General features: G+C 38.6%; 1 protein-coding gene across 19 annotated transcripts in view; it reads right to left on the reverse strand.

Moving 5' to 3' along the window:
* SDCCAG8 (SHH signaling and ciliogenesis regulator SDCCAG8) overlaps positions 1-17,609 on the reverse strand; it is a 249,512-nt gene that overhangs the window by 88,910 nt on the left and 142,993 nt on the right. For all 19 annotated transcript variants that reach the window (XR_013415966.1, XR_013415967.1, XR_013415968.1 and 16 more), the window contains one exon: positions 1,852-1,979. Coding sequence is in view for 13 of the 19 variants with exons in the window: in XM_077998216.1 (XP_077854342.1) it covers positions 1,852-1,979 (128 nt within the window). In the remaining 6 variants the exon portion in view is untranslated. The remainder of the gene's footprint in view (positions 1-1,851; positions 1,980-17,609) is intronic.

The following is a 17,609-nucleotide window of genomic DNA, read 5'->3' on the forward strand; positions in this document are numbered from 1 at the left end:
AGCATAGATACTTATATCTTTGTAATATGCAAGATATTATATTTTAATTTTGACAATTTTACTATAAACAGAGTGTCAAAAATTCTCACAACCAGATAATTCAAAACTAAAATCATCGAGGAATTCTCTTCTACACTGTAATTCATGCTTTGTTTCATATTTGCACACATGGTTTACTACCACCACCACCCCCCCCAATCTTGCATACACTTCTCTAATTGTGAAGGTAAAAATGTGTATTTTCTTTAGAATTTCAATTTCATTGTCAACAGCATGAGCTTCGATGGAGATCTGGTCAAAGAAATTGAAAACGGTGTGATTTTGTGTGTGTGTACAAAAGGAAATGTTCTTAAGGTGGTTTTAACAGTTAAATACACTCTCATCTAGTGCTGAGATTCTGCCCAAGACTCTGATCACTAGGATCATGCTAGCAGTGGGGGCGAACAATAATTTATCCTCCAATTTCCTCTTTTTGTTTTTAGTGGAGAAACATCTACTAAACCTGGTGAATTTTCGTTTCTTCTGGCCAAATGCTGTTAGAAGAAAATCTCTACTGAAAGTGCTAGAGGGAATTATGTGAGTCAATATGACATTTGCCTCTTCATAAGTAAATAGATTATTTAAAGGCTTGCATGTTAGCAATTTTTCACCTATAGGATAAGAAATAATTTTTACCGTACCATCAAATACAATATATTAATGCATTAAATCATATGAAAATTACCTCTAAGCATAAGTTTTAAGAGTCCTTTATTTCTTTTCAATTTTAGCCAATGATTGGCAAAAAGCATACAGCATACAAATCAAAATAAATCAAGGCACTAAAATTAAGCAACATTTTTTCTGGAAGAGACAGGATCAATTAAACTTTTGTTTTAATAGTACAATCAGTGTGGAGTATGTGGCGTGGAATTATAATGACTGACACTGTCTTGTTTTGACTAACACTGTCTGTGAACACACAACTCAAAAGTGAAAGAAACTACATAATGCTCTGACTGAACAAATCAAACTGTCTATTTTCAAAGTGCATTTTACTTTCAAATTAAAGGTAAAGAGTTACTGGCCAACTCAGTCTGCAGAATAGTGCCAATGTGATGAAAGATGGCAATTTTTAGCCAAGTTGCCAGCTGTGGTCAATGCCTTGTATTAGTGAATTTTAACAGCAGTTGTGAGAACTTGAAGAATGCAAAGGATTAAACATCACTCTAGATTGGGTTGGGGGAGGTGGGGAAATCATACAAATGCTAAAAATGTTCGAAGCTGCAAAGATTAAATAAAGGAACATATCAATTTGGAGCCACTGAATTACATCCAGCTGCGACAGTGAATTAAGAACCGATTAATGGCTAAAGCTTTTCTCCAGTTTGGATGCTGAAGCAAACTCATTAGGCTTTTAGAGTAGCTATAATGTGTGTACTGTGGGAACTGTTCAATGCTATTCAGGAGACTCTAACTGTAAGCTCAGAGCATTTCCCGCAGAGCTTCTGATGCTATTTTCTTTATATAACATGTGTGCCTGAAAACCCAGCCAAAAACAAGCCCTTTGTTTTTCTACTTTGTTGTGGTCTCTCTCAGCTTTACGTTTCTTGAACACAGGTAAATAAACTCATAATCCAGATGGTGCAACAGATGTGAGAGCAGCACTCTGAAATCAACAGACAGTGGGCAATACTTTCCATTTTCTCTTTTAAACGCTAACTAATATGTAATTCAGAATCTCCGGTGTAGTTAGCATCTGCTCCCTTCGGCCAGCCAAAGGTTACAGGTGTTCCTGATGTCATTTCACAGTAAGGCGTGGGCCTGGCTTGTGAGCGAGTGCCCAGGCTCTAATCTTTCCCTACCACCTACCAGTTTTGTCATGCTGGGCCTCCATTTGCTGTATCTTCTGTGTCAGCTCCTGCTCTCTTTGCTGGGCCTGAAGGGCTTGGGCCTTTGCTTCCTTGCTAAAGCTCTGCTGAATGCTATCTTTTTCTTGTCTGCAAAACAGAGAGGAGACATACAGAAATTTAATCTGCAGATGCACAAACCCCCATCATGTCCCCTATAGACCAGAGAGAGCTGATAGGTAGTAAATTGTTAAGCCTAAGAAGACAATGACCTTTCTATTGACCCTCCCCCACTTTAGAGGGAAAATCCAAACAACCTTCCATACAATGTTAAATATGTGTCATGAATGCAAATGGACTACAGTATGCAGTGTCAAAAAATCATAACAACTAAATAACGGTACTTTGTAACTTTAAAACACAAACCTTTTTTCTCTAACATTCTTAATGTTTTACACTACCAATGAATCTTTCATCTTCTGAGTGGTCAATATTTCCTAGAGATACTGGAACTCTAGGAACAGCATGATTCGATCCTTAAACAAAACTTAAATTCTTAAAACTAAGCTTTGTAGACCACTTCTGTTTTCACTCGAAACTTAAAATGGAATCTTAAACATAATGCAGGAGCCTCTATCTAGAGGCGAGTAAATGATTCTGCAGTGCCACATGCATGTTTTCACTAAATATCTTCACACATCAGGCCATATAATGTGAATATAAATACGAATATGAATATGAATAACTTCCCCCAGCACTTCATAAGAAAATCCCTCGTGGGTCACAGTGAAAGAAATTGCAGGATGAAAAGCTTCTGTAGTCAGACAACATCCCATCGTACTGTGATAGGACACTGACCTATCCCACTGGGTCAATAACCAAGCACAGTGGCTCCAAAGAGAGAAACTTCCTAAACAATTAGAATCTGGGGAATGCAAAGGACTTCAATGCTGGCAGCACCGTGGATACTGACAATGTGTGTGTGCATGTACATGTCCCGCCCCCCGCACACACACACACGCACACACACACATATTAGGATGGTTCTTCAAACTCTAAATATGGGGTAAGTGATATGAGGGTTTCCTTCAATTAACTGACTTAGTTATTTCTAACTCCTGATCTCCTTGTGGGCATTTCTCATCCATGCTGCTTTAGTTTACTAATTGAGATATTTACTGCTTAGCCTTTGCCAAACTAAAAATAAACAATTCCATAAAGCTATCACTACTAGTCTATGTACCGCTGTGGAACTTCAATTCACTGGCTTCTAATTATAAAGCAACATAAGGAAAGCCTGTATTAAAATTGGTCAATGCATGTGGTAATGTTGTAGTGTAAAATTCTGGAATGAAAATACACCCACACCTCACTCAAATGGAATCATCGGGGGTCCATGCTAAATGTGAAATAAGGTCCTGTCTGGTACTTCTAATAACACCTCCTCCCCCCGGGATGTGGTCCACGGTCTTACGTCGCACTCAGTTCCAAACTAGTATATACAACAAATGGACAGTCAGACTAGGCTACGTTTTGCCTCCCCAGTCACACCATGTATTTTCTGGTCATGGATCCCTGCATATGTCTCTTCCTCTTCCCGGAAAGCTCCGCCACCTGCCCACTCAATCCCCCTGTAAGATGTATACATACCACTACCCCCTTCAGGCCTAGCTCAAAATTCTTCCCCTCTCCTTCCTCCCTCCTGAATTAACTATTCTTCCCGCAATGACCTCAATATATGTTGTGTACAATGTACAAAGATAGTATGTATCACACTTTAGTTATTGTTTTACATGCCTACTTCCTTTGTCATCTTTGTCTCTATACCCTCGGCCCAGCTCAGTGCTTGGCACACAGAAAGTGGGCAGTGAATATTTCAGGATTGGATGTTGTGATACTCTTGTCATAGGGGAAAGGAAGGCTGCTATCTTTATGTGTAGCTGGAGAATCTGCTTAAGTCTTACATGAGGAGGCAAAAACTTTTCAGACATGTTAGAAAAAGTTGCTTGGAAGAGAATGGTTCTAATGGCTCGGCCAGTTGGAGACCATGCTGCTAAAGTAATCAGCTTAAAAAAAGCCCTGTGGACTCTAACCATCCCCAGGTCAGACCCCCCGCTGGGGCAGGAGACAGAGATAGAAACCTGGGGCTCTGCAACCCCTAACAATTGGGTGACATAAATGCATTCTCCAACACCAATACCCATCTGGGAGTGAGAGGGGCACTACTAATAATTATATGAGGATAATAGTCATAACTGAAACTACCCATCACAAACTGGTACTTACAGTTCCCCAGTGTAAAGGGGTTGTCAATCTCACCATCAGTTTTCAGAATAGGCTGCCTAATTACCGATATTCTAAATTGACTATAGGCCAGGCGCGGTGGCTCACATCTGTGATCTCAGCATTTTGGGAGGCCGAGGCGGGTGGATCACTTAAGGCCAGGAGTTAGAGATCAACCTGGCCAACAGGGCAAAACCCTATCTCTACTAAAAATACAAAAATTAGCTGGGAGTGGTGGTGCACGCCTGTAATCCCAGCTACTTGGGAGGCTGAGGCCGTAGAATCACTTGAACCTAAGAGGTGGAGGATGCAGGGAGCAGAGATTGTGCCACTGTACTCCAGCCTGGGTGATAGAGTGAGATTCTGTCTCAAAATAAATAAATAAAAATAAAAAATAAATTGACTATAGAAAAGAACTGTCATAATTGCAGTCCTTTCTATAAAATAAAACAAGTTAACAGACTTCTACAAACAAGTGTTGAGTTACACATCAACTGATGTTTCTTGAATCCTTCCCCAACTTTCCCTCTATTTGGGAAACTATACATTATGTTTCATTGCCTAGAAACATGATACAGTCTTGCTTTCCAACCTCCTTTCCCCTTCCACTTTCCTATGTTGCCTTCTCTCCCCTCTTGCAGGTTCTTTCTGACTTGGTAGGCTTTTTATAAATTCCCAGAATGTTAGAACTAAAAGGGAACCTCAAATGTGTTTCATCAAACCCTCTCAATTTACAGTTGGAAAAAAAAAAAACCTACTAAAAAATCCCCAAGGGTCACAAAGAATTTGAAGTCTGCTTATAGGTTGTACAGCAAATGATTTAAAGGCAGAGGTAGGATTAAAATATTTTTATCTAGGGAAACCAATTTTATAATACTCTGGAGCTCGGGTATGCAATCTTTTGGCTTCCCTGGGTCACACTGGGAGAATTGTCTTGGGCCACACATAAAATACACTGAAACTAACAGTAATGATTGCTGATGAGCTGAAAAAAAGAAAAGAAAAGAAAAGAGCATTACACACACACAAAATCTCATAATGTTTTAAGGAAGTTTACAGTTTGTATGGGGCTTCATGCAAAGCTGTCCTGGGCCGCCAGCTGGACAGCTTACTCAGCTTGCGGCCTCGATGGTTTTGAATGCGGCCCAACACAAATTCATAAACTTCCTTAAAACATTATGAGATTTATGCACGGGCCTTTTTGTTTTTTTCCTTTTTAGCGCATCAGCTGCCATTAGTGTTAATGTCTTTTATGTGTGGCCCACAATGCTTCCTCTTCCAGTGTGGCCCAGGAAAGCCAAAAGATTGGCCACACCTGCTCGAGAGGTAATACAATAATGGATTCAAAAAATTGTCAAAAGCACTTAGGCATTCAGGGAACGACTAGAGAAGAACGTAAATCAATGCATTAAAGAGGTATCATACCTCTCTTATGTGAAAGGCACTCTGCTAGGCACCGGGTCAAACAAAGAAGACATGCTCCTTGCCCCTAGCAGGGAGTTCAACGTGGCCAAAGAGAAAGTAGATGGTAAAATACTTGGTAAGAAAGGTACAAGGGGGAAAATTTACCAAAGCATAACAAAATGCGAGTCAAATCCAGCTGGGTGTGAGAGCCTGGTGAAGGAGAGTCAAGCCAGTCTCTCCAATTGGTTTGCTGTAATTCCCACTCAAAACACTGAGTAAAAAAGAATTTCTTGTTAGTTATGGAGCTGAAATATTTATTCACAATCACTCAAAACCAGAAACAACTTAAATGTCCATCAACTGTTTAACGGATAAACTGTGGTATAGTCTTACCATGGCTAGGAAGAGTAGAAATAAAAAGGAACAATGCTACATACAGCACTTGGTTGAACCTCAAAAGTAGTACACGTAGTTTAAAAAGCCAGACACCAAAGACATATATTATGATGTCATTCACAGGCCATTCAAGAAAAGTAAACACTAAGGGACAGAAAGTAGATCCGTGTTGCCAGGATTTGGAAGTAGGAGAGGGGTACCAGGGAGCAAAAGGGCACAAGGACACGTTTTAGGTTGATACAAATGTTCTTCTACGTTATGACTATGATCTTTCCACAATTCTATATATTTGTCAAACCATCTTTACCTGCACAGTTAGAAATTGGTGATATTTTATTATACTTAAATTTACCCCAATAAAGCCGATTTTTAAAAGGAGCAAATCAGTGGCTCACACCTGTAATCCCAGCACTTTGGGAAGCTGAGGCAGGTGGATCACTTGAGCGTTGAGCCCAGGAGTTCAAGACAAGCCTGGGCACCTGGTGCAATCCCATCTCTACAAAAAAATGTACAAAAATTAGCCAAATGTGGTGTTGTGTGCCTGTAATGCCAGCTCTCAAGAAGCTGATACAGAAGGATCACTTGAGCCCAGGGAGGTAGAGGTTACAGTGAGCCATAACTGCACCACTGCACTCTAGCCTGGGTGACAGAGTGAGACCCTGTCTCAAAAAATTAATTAATTAATTAATTAATTAAAGGAGCAAATGATCTAGAATAGGAACATCCACCTTTATTCTCCAAGTTATTCACATCACCTGCAATCCAGGCATGTGTGGGCCATGTCAATGTTTTCTTCACAAAAATTCAGAATTAAAAGGAGTGAACAAGGACTGGCTAGGCCTCAAATACAGACTACATATACATGGAGGCATAGTCACTCGTTTTTACCAATTATAGTTCTGGTTGATTGCATTTTCTGAAAATAGTCACAATGATATTTACCATCCCATTTTTTAGAAATGGGACTGAAGCATTAACCTTATATTTTTGATACTCAACTTTTTCATATCATTTATTATTTTAAATCTTGCAATTTAAAAAATGTTCATGTCACAGAGCAAAAATGATTTGTTAAACAGATTTTTTAAAGTATATTTTCTAATGACGTTAAATTTAGCTCAACAATGACCCTGGGACAGAAACAATGAAAGGCTCAAGTCTGGGAACAAGGACTGGGTAGTTGTGGGGTTGGGGCACCAATCCCACCTTCCATGTTCCTATTCACCTTTTTACTGATGTCTAAAGTTCCAGTGTGAGACATACAACTCTTTTGGTTAAAAGGTGTTTCCCTTTTAAGATAAAATATTGAGCTTTGTGATAGTAGCATCTAGGTATGAAAAAACTTGTGAGAATTTATAACATGCTTATTGGCTGAAAATCATTAAGGAATACAGACAGAAGGGGCAGGGAGGTGCTGGGTACTGATGTGAGTTTAGACAGAAAATGTACATTTGTCCCAATATTGGTGCTATTAGCTTTGATAGCTTGATTAACATCACTGGTGTACCAGATGATATTCAATGACTGGCCTCCAGGGGGACAGGAAATCCCTCTTTTGTAGTATTTACCAATTTTCAGTGTAGACACTTCCACCATGCTCTATTTTAAGCTACCGAAGTGACATCCCTGAATACCAAGTTGGGAAGAAATACACATAACTGGCTCTCATGAGCTGGTACAAGTCAGACTCAGCAAAACAGTAGTTAGGTGAGCTCTCGCAGGCTTCTCTACCGTAAAATTATGTTTCCTCTTTGTATCAGGTTGGTGCAAAAGTAATTACCTTCAATGGCAAAAATCACAATTACTTTTGCTCCAACCTAATAAGTAAGAGGTAATTTGTTGGGAGATGCCGAGACTACGCAAACATCCTATTCTTCAGCGAGCTCTCACCTAATAGTTTTACATCCAAAAGTGACTTTTTTGCTCCATCATTCTTTCTCTATTTTTTAGTTAACATTGTAGTATAAGAAAGAGCTTTCCCTTCTCTATCATTTATTAATTCATTAATATCAGCATGAAGTCATGGGTTCATATCATATTCAGTGGGTTATAATCCATTATGATGATTATTTTTATGCTCAATTTATCCTGAATTTTGCCAGTGGGAACCCTTTCAAGGTGGTTCCTATGTGACATATCTCTATTATTCTTGTGACTTTCTATCTCCACAAAATGTTGCAGGATCGTCTTGTAATGTCCTTGTACCAGTCTTGGAATCAGCATTTGAACAAGCAGCTCTTTTTGTGCCTTTAATGGAGAATGGTATTTAGAAACCAGGATCTGTCACTAGGTGGTGCTCATTGCTACTGCAAAATCATTGCTTCTAGGTCACCTTGGTGGACTAAGTCTGGATATGAATATACATATAAGTTGATAAATGTGAATATAAATATAAATGTTTATCTGTATCCTATATGAATATATGCATACACATTCATACTGGTCTTTCCAATTACAAGCCAACAACATACACAGAACCTTATCTCCCTTTTTTCCATAATTGTGATTTTTTCCTCAGTAGTAAGAAACTTGGTTCCTATTATCCTCAACATACTTATCTGTTTGTTCAAACTTGGAATACACAGAAAGTAGTTTCAAAATTAATAATCTATGGAAAGCAAATCTACTAGCAACTAGAATTAAATATTTGCTTATACTTTTGTTTTGTTTTGCCTTGTTTTTTAAACAAATGTATAGGTACTTTTTGAGTTTATTCTCTTTGTGCTCTGGGAAGATGGCACCTTGAGAGGCAATGGAGTACAGCCAAAACTCACAGAGCTAGACGGTCAGAGTATGGCATCCACCACCTTATCACCTGTGTGACTATAGACAAATAACTTTCATCCTTTAATCCTGGGGTTCTTCATTCAAGCAGAACAAAAAATCCAACCTTAAAGGACTAATCATTTTAAGACGCTACCAATTACTAATGTTTACACATAAGCTAAGGTCCTTACATGCATTCTTTTATGTAATCCTCATACCAACCATAGAAAGTAGGTTCTCTTAGTATCTGCACTTTATAGGTAAGAAAATGGGGGCCTAGAGAGGTTATACAGTATGTTCATGTTCTTTAGTTCTTAAAGGTTATAGTCAGGAAATCCAGGGCTCTCTGACTCCACGGTGAATCACTATGCTTCAATCTCTTCTTTTATCAGGGATGTAGAGAAATGAGAGAAGGGTGAAAGGATAACAAGTTTCTATTTCAATTATCTCTATGGGAGTGTGCCATTTAATAGCCATATTATCCATCTTAACAGCCAAATCCCAAGCAACTAGTTCTCCTTCTTCTTTCCCTGCTGTCCTCTAAGCTATTAGATTACTTTCTCCTACAATGACACCATCAATTAGTTGTGTCCTTCTTAAAGACATATATTCAGCTTTGCAAAAACATTGAAAGGTACCACAAACACATCTCCTGCCTCAAGTGGCCACAGACTCTAGAAAAGATGAGACGTGTGCATCAATCTGGAATGTGCATCAAAATTGAGTCCATGGAGAACAGGAACCTTCATTTTGCTCACTAATTTATCCCCAGAATCCGGAATAGTGCCTGGTATCCAGTTGTGTGGTCAATGAACATTTGATGAATGAATAAACAAATGAATGAATGATCAACTACTAAAAGACGGAAAGTACTAAGTATCCTCACAGGGGTAAATATCACCCTGTCTCCTGACTACAGTCAGAGAATGTGATAAGATAATCCCTATTTTTGCCAAGAATTTATTATTATTATTATTATCGGCAATAAAACAAAACAAAAACAATAATAAAATTGGTAGACAGCATGATGTCTTCCATGTTTGAGAAGAACCCAAAATTCTATGCTTATTTACAGCTAACAGGGGCTATATTCTCTTATTTGAGCAAATGTAGAACTACTGAGAAGAAACAGAAAGGAAAACACAGGAATGAGATTCTGGAATCTCTACTTCCTTAAGTATGCAAAAGACTTAATGGCATCATACATATTTCCTGGAGTAAATTACTTCTATTTTCTTCACTGCAAAGTATGTCAGAACTTCAAGCACAATGTTGAAAGATGAGTTATCAGATCAGAGAATGAGTCATGTCTAGGGAAGAAAGCAGAAACAGAAAGGAGGTCAACTTCTTTCAAGGGAATATACACAAAAGGAAGGAAATATTTAACAGAAACATCTCTAAAAATAATTTTCCCTCCAAAAATGTTCTTACAGTATCTCCAAAATAATTTGAAAACTTACCTTCAAGGCAAAAGACAGTACAGTAGACTAGCTATTGCCTGTTTCTATTACATATGCACAATCCCATTAACTTTTAAAACAAAACCGCAGACTCTTACTATCAACTCCAGTTACTATCGCATCATCCTTTGCATGTCTGTACTTTCTATTTTAAAAGGCACATTCAAATGCATCAACCTCGCTATTCTTCATAACATCTCTATGGGGCAGGGAGATGGAACAGATATTCCTGTTTGATAGATAAAGCGTCTCAAACTCAGGGAATTAAGAGATGTTTCTCAAAGCCATGCAGTATTAGTAAGTAGCAAAGCTGGAATCCAATTCTGTCTTCTCACTCCAAGTCCAGTGTTCTTCCCATTCCATGGCACTGCCTCACATGGGGTTTGTTTAATCAAACAGTGGATTGCGCATCCATTCAACAAATACTTAAGCAACTACTTTGTGCCAAGCACAAAAGTATGGGGATGCATCAGTGTGCAAGATGTAGACCACGGCCCCAAAGAGTCTATGGTCTAGTGAACAAAATAAACAAGTTTTGGGGGGAAAAAACAACTCATGGTATAGTAAATATTAAAGTAGGGCTAAATTCCTACCATTATACAGGTGGAAAGGATAGGAAGTGGGGAGTGGCTGGGGACAGGGAGGAAGGATTTCAGGAAACTTAAAAAAAATCAGAAGCTTAAAATATGAGTAGTAACCTGCTATACAAAGAACATAAAGAAGATTATTACAAGTGAAGTGGACAGTTTGTGCAAAGACTCAGGGTGGAGAGAGAACCAGGCGCCCCGAGAATGCTGCGAACGGTTTTGACATGGCTGGATGCTGGAGGATATATGCTGTGGGGCAGCAGTGCGCAGTTGGTGGAGGGGAGATTACTGAAGAAAGATGAGACTTGGAGATGTAGGCAGGAGCCAGAACATGAAGCTATTTTTAAGGCCCTCGTCCTGAGGGAAATAGGGAGCCAATGTAGGGTTTTAAGCAGCGGAGTGTTGTGATCACACTCATGCTTTAGAAAGATCACTCTGGCTGCAGTGTGGGGAACAGATGGGGAAGGGACAACATTAGAATCAGAGAAAACACTTATTACTACAGCAATAGTAAGAGCAATTTCTATAATAGTTTCTTTAGATATGGTAGATACCACAGGTAGATACTGAGACTGAACAGCCTCAGTGCATTTGATAATGCACACTTCATTACTTCTCAGTCTTCAAATGTTTTCAATAGCTCAGGGTGCCCGATGCATTAAGTGATTGCATGGGGCAAAGATCCTGAGAGAGTAAAGCACCACCATATCCTACTGTACAACACTCGGTGCCCGATTAAATGATAAGGACAAATACGCTACTACCTAAAATAAATTTGATCATGATTTTGCCTTTGTATCTTCATATTTTCAAAAATTCATGTTTTCCATTTCAATTTGTCTGTATGAACTAATGACTTTGATGCATTCTTGGCTTTCATCTCTGAAAAATATCACTTGATCTACAAATTCCCAGTAACTAATCCCTCTGATGAGTAACTTCAAATCAGGTATCAGCAGGATCAATATGCATTCTAGTGGCATTTCTATAATATGTCAATGGAAATTCATTATTATCAAATTGTAGCATAATTAACTGAAAAGTTTCTATTATTAAAATGTTTTACAAATTAATTTCTAGGACATCTTATTAAATGGGGAACATGTTGGCTCCCTTGTGGCTATAAAATTTATTCAGAAATATGTATAATAGTAAGAATTATATTTATATATTTTTATTATATTTTATCTCATGAGTATGACAGAGTAATGCATCATTTATCTAGAATGTTGAGAATATGTTCCACATACGAGAATTTTCCAGGTATTAGATCCATAGAATTCTGACCATTTGCAGTAGAAATATGTCTAAAATGTGTTAATTATGTCTCTGTTTTCTTAAGCAAACTATACCAAATACAATAAGCTCTCCTTAATAAACAACGTTCATAATTTAAAACAAGGCAGGCCTACGTACTGTCGCTATTCCTTCTGCTAGTGAGCGCCTATGGATCATTGCTCATTGCCAGATCTTTAAGTGCTTAATAGAGTGGCTAGAAACAGAAGGCACTCAATAATATTCATTGCAAGAAAGGTCTCAGATGTTATTCTAAAGAACCAAAAGCATACTGGTCTTCTTATAATTTTTTATTGGTTGGTTTGCTGTGATTTGCTGCCATGCTTTTTGTTTTGTTTTTAATTTTTTCCCTTTTTGCTTTTTAACATCTAGAAGTATGTCATGATAGTTCCACAGATGCTGCACAGACAAGTGCAAGGGCTTTGTGATCGTTACTTGCTTCTTAAAAGCGCTTTTAAATGTATGCCTCAATTTACAGCTATATTTCAAACTAGCCAGAAGTCTAAGTTTGGGCCAGGCGTGCTGGCTAACACTGGTAATCCCAACACTTTGGGAGGCCAAGGCGGGCAGATCACCTGAGATCAGGAGTTCCAGACCAGCCTGGCCAACATGGTGAAACCCCATCTCTACTAAAAATACAAAAAGTAGCCAGGTGTGGTGTGCGCGTCTGTAATCCCAGTTACTCAGGAGGCTGAGACAGGGGAATCGCTTGAATCTGGGAGGCGGAGGTTGCGGTGAGCCAAGATTGTGCCACTGTACTCCAGCCTGGGAGACAGAGTAAGACTCTGTCTCAGAACGAAAAGAAAAAGAAGTCTAAGTTTGAGTAAGTGGGGAACTTCTGTAATAAACATAGTAGAATTTTCATTATTGCTGAGACGGTGTGCCTTTGGTCAAACATCCAACAGGCATGTATACAGAAATTACAGCTGTATTCTATGGACTAGTAACCTTGACTTGGCAACAAGACCACTGTAGTCCATTTTTAAAGTTTGATTGAGAACTCTGTAACCTCTCCATCTTTGCACACAATTCTAGAGGTAAAAAGCACTATATTTACAGAAGAAAAAAACCAACCCGAGCCCAAATTTTCTGATTCCTACTCCACTATTCTCACTCTTCTAAATAAGAAAATTCTTGTTCTTGATACAATAATTAAGTCACTTTCTTCAACAAAACATTTTGACTTTTAGTCATTTTATGATTTAACATTATTTCTATTTGACTTTGTAGTACTTGCTTGAAACTATTCTTATCTACATCCTTAATTATTTCCTCTGCTTCAATAACCTGTATCTGCTGGATCTTTCTCTTCCTCTAGCCATTTCTTAGTATTCATCCTCACCATTCCTGTAGCTACAGAGCTGCCCTTTCCATTCCTGGAGACCTGCTTCTTCCAGCCTTCTAAATCTATCTTCAAACTAATTTCCACAAGGTAGCCTGCCCTGAGTATATTCAAACCAGAGGACTTTGTGCTCTGAGAAAATAAGTATAAGCAACTGAAATCCTAAAATACCCCTAAAAACAACAGGATACTTTCAGCCTTTATCCCTTCGCATGTAAGCTCCACTGCCAGCAGGGCACCTGTACATAAGGAGGCAGAAGTTTAGAGAACAGGCTTTGGTGTCTGCTAGACTTACCATCAAAGTCACAGTTCCTCCATTTACTAGCTGTGTGCCCTAAGTCAGTGGTTCCCAACCTTTTTGGCACCAATGACTGGTTTTGTGGAAAATAATTTTTCCATGGACCAGAGTGGGGGTGTGGGGATGATTCAACTGCATTCCATTTATTGTGTGCTTTATTTCTATTATTATTACACTGTAACATATAATGAAATAATTATAGCACTCACCATAATGTAGAATCAGTGGGAGCCTTGAGCTCGTTTTCCTGCAACTAGACAGTTCCATCGGGGGTGATGGGAGACAGTGACGGATCATCAGGCATTAGATTCTCATAAGGAGCGCACAACCTAGATCCCTCAAATGCGCAGTTTACAATAGGGTTAGTGCCCCAACCGGAATTCAGTGCTGCTGCTCTGACAGGAGGTGGAGCTCAGGTGGCCCCAGGTTGGGAACTCCTGCTCTAAGGAAGTCACATAACCTACGACTCAGTTTTCTTGAATGAAAAATAAGGTTAGTAACAGCACCTCTCCTCATAGGACTATGAGGATATTACGTATAAAATACTGTTAGTACAGCACGGACATATAGTAAGTTAAAAAATAGTAATAGTACTTATTATTATTGTCATCCTTACTATTTCCTAGAAGATGACTACTCAAACTGGAACAATCAATATAATTATCTCAAAGACAGCCATGAGGAAAGAATAAAAATTTTCCTTGATTTACTGACATAAGCTCCACAGTGGGAGGCAGCATAGGCCAGCACTGCACACACAGGGCTGGGCTCCAGCCCGGGCTCCCCCGTGTGCTAGGTGTGTCACGTCAAGGCGGACCCTCATCTCAGTCTAAGCCTCACTTTTCTCATTAAACAAATGATATTATCAGGATTATGTGAGAAGCTCCACATAAGGCAACTGGCAATGTCCAGCCCAGATCACCATTTGAAAGGTTCCTAAACTGTCTAAATCCAGTTAACAGATTAACAACAGATTGTTAATCCTAGTTAACAATTAAATCTAGCTATTTAATTGTCGAATTTATTTTCAACAACTCTTCAACATATAAAGGCAAAGACGGGACAGTAAGATATAGAAGAACTTATTATAATGTGATGCTTGTACATTTAATCGTTCATCTGCTCTTCAAGTAATGGCCAGTAAGCGGTAGCTTCCTCTGTCTTCCTCCTCCTCCGCAAAGTGGCAGTTCTTCAGAAAAAGACTAATCAATATGAGTACTGGCTACTGCCTCCAAAATTCAAGAAAAAGATGACATGATTTTCTTGTTTTAATAAAATGGTTCCTATTTTTGTAGAAACAATTCAGGGTTTAAGCTCATGGGAATCTAACTGCATCTCTGATGGGCATCGTGGGAAAGCTGGAAAAGTGAGAAACAAAAGTGTAAGGTTGTGACATCTGGAGTGGCAGCCACTGGCCACGTGGGGCTAGTAAGCACTTGAAATATGGCTAGGTCGGATCAAGACATGCTGTAAGTGCAAAATACACAAAGGGGTGTGAAGACTTAGGAAAAAAATTTAAAATATGTCATTAATAATATGTTATATAAATCACATGTTGAAATAATACTATTTTCTATACATTGGGTTAAATAAACTATGTTATTAAAATTAATTTCACCTGTTTCCTTTTGCTTTTTTGTTTTTTTTTTAATTGAGACAGAGTTTTGCCTGTTGCCCAGCTCACTGCAACCTCTGCCTCCTGGGTTCATGCAATTCTCCTGTCTCAGCCTCCTGAGTAGCTGTGACTACAGTTGTGCGCCATCATGCCTGGCTAATTTTTTTGTATTTTTAGCAGAGACAAGGTTTCCGCACGTTGGCCAGGCTGGTCTCGAACTCCTGACCTCAAATGATCTGCCCGCCTCAGCCTCCTAAAGTCTTGGAATTACAGCTGTGAGCCACTGCGCCTGGCCCCCTTTTACTTTTTAAAATGTGGTTATTTGAAAATTTTAAATGACATGTGTAGTTTACATTTTGTGGCTCCCTCTGTATTTCTATTGGACAGCACTGGTCCGAGTGCCACTCCTTTGTCTACCACCCTATAGCAAAGCAGCATTTTAAATCCTGATTCCACAAATAAAAATAACCAGGTGCCCAAAACTACTAAACATAAGTGCCTCATGAAGATATCAAAACTCATAATTTTCAAAAACTATTAAAATGACCCTTTTTAACCTTGATAAATTTCTCATTTAATTCAGCCACTCACCTATTATTTGAAAGGAGAAACAAAGGAGAAGAATTCTGATAGAACACTAAGAACAACAGAAGCTGAAGTAGTCACCATAATATACCAAAACGATCCTTGTTTTTTTTTTTTTTTTTTTTTGCAAATCTGATTTGGTTTGAAGCAACTCCCAAAATACATATTCACATTTAAAATTAAATTACAAAGCATTATGAAAAAGTTAATCCATACAGCCAAGCTGGCAAATTATTTTAAAAATGTTCGGTTATGTACCTGGGTCGCAGACTCCTTCCTAATAAGTGAATGTAAATAAAATTGGAAAATCTTCATCATTGGATAGTCTTTCTATAATTTTTAAATGGCGAATAGATTCTCTGAAATGTTTCCCCGTGGATTTCTTTACTCAATCTCTAGGAATCATCCTTGTATCATTCATTACTTGTTTCTAGTAAGAAACGACTAGTTTCAAAGTTCATCGAGAGGACCTTGCAGTCGTATTAGCCTGTCAATCAATGTGTCAGCCAGTTTAGGAAGCTATCCCACTGCCTGGGGAGTTAATCTGTTGCCTTTGTAGTTTTCGCTTATTCCCAAACATTTTCTGCACCTTGAGGAATACAAATAAGCCAGTGAATGGTTTCAAACTTTTATAAAAATTGCTGGAGTTGATTTGTTGAAGGAAATGTAATTTGAGAACCCAGAGAGCGGGGGGTGGGGGGGGGGTGGGAAAGCTAGGACCACACATAGTAAGTCTTCATGAGAATCACAATTCCAGTCGTTATCGTTACAAGACGGTTATTTATAGAAAACCTCACCAGTAGAAACTGCTTGACATAATTATAATTTATAGGCACCTCCAAGTGTATTTACAGAAAAATTAGCACATTATGAGTGCTAAACTTCTCGACTTCCAGAGCTTACTGCCCATGAGTTGCTCTATTTCTTCCTAACACAGGAAAGAATACACATAAAAGGGAGGAATATTGCCATATCGTGGGTTGAAGGAAAATAAAATCTAGTGCAGAGTCTGACTTCGGGGCCCATACTTCAAATCTGTGCCAATAATTCCTGGCAGGAGATTGTCTAAAACGTTTATACAGGAGAGCAACCACAATACCATCCGATTCTATGAAATCTCATTCAAAGAGTCATGCTTTAAAAGGCGTCTGACTTCAATGAACTGACTGGCAATCTAGTTATGTAATTGTCAAATTTGTTTTCTAGAATAAACACATAATTTAAAATAAATAGAATTATCACATAAAGGCAAAGTTGGGACAGTAAGATATGGAAGAACTTGGAACATGACTCTGGCACAGCTGTCTGGCTACTCTTGAAGTCTGGTCAAAGATGCTTCCCCACCCCACACTCCCATTTTAGAGAAATGACTAAACGAAAATTGAAAGTTACCAACCTATCTACTCTTTCCATGAGCCATCTGTGTTCTAATGAAAGTGAAGTTGCAGGGCAGGGCGGGATGGAGTAGGGTGTTGCAGAGATACAATAACGAATAATGATGAGATACAATAACGATGATACAATACTGATGAGATACAATAACGAATAACCCCGTATGATAGTTTGCAGCAGTCCTACTACAAATTAATTCAGTTCAGTTTTTCCCCAAGTGTATTCCTAAAAACCTGATTCCTGGAAGATGTGTGGAGATTTGATAGAAAAACTTCCGTAAGTCATATAAATTTGGGAAACCCTGAAACCTAAATTCCTTTCTAAGAGACTCACAGTGTGCACTAACATATTAAAAG

The sequence above is a fragment of the Macaca mulatta genome, chromosome 1, assembly GCF_049350105.2.
Source record: "Macaca mulatta isolate MMU2019108-1 chromosome 1, T2T-MMU8v2.0, whole genome shotgun sequence".
In the NCBI taxonomy this organism is placed as follows: Eukaryota; Metazoa; Chordata; class Mammalia; order Primates; family Cercopithecidae; genus Macaca; species Macaca mulatta.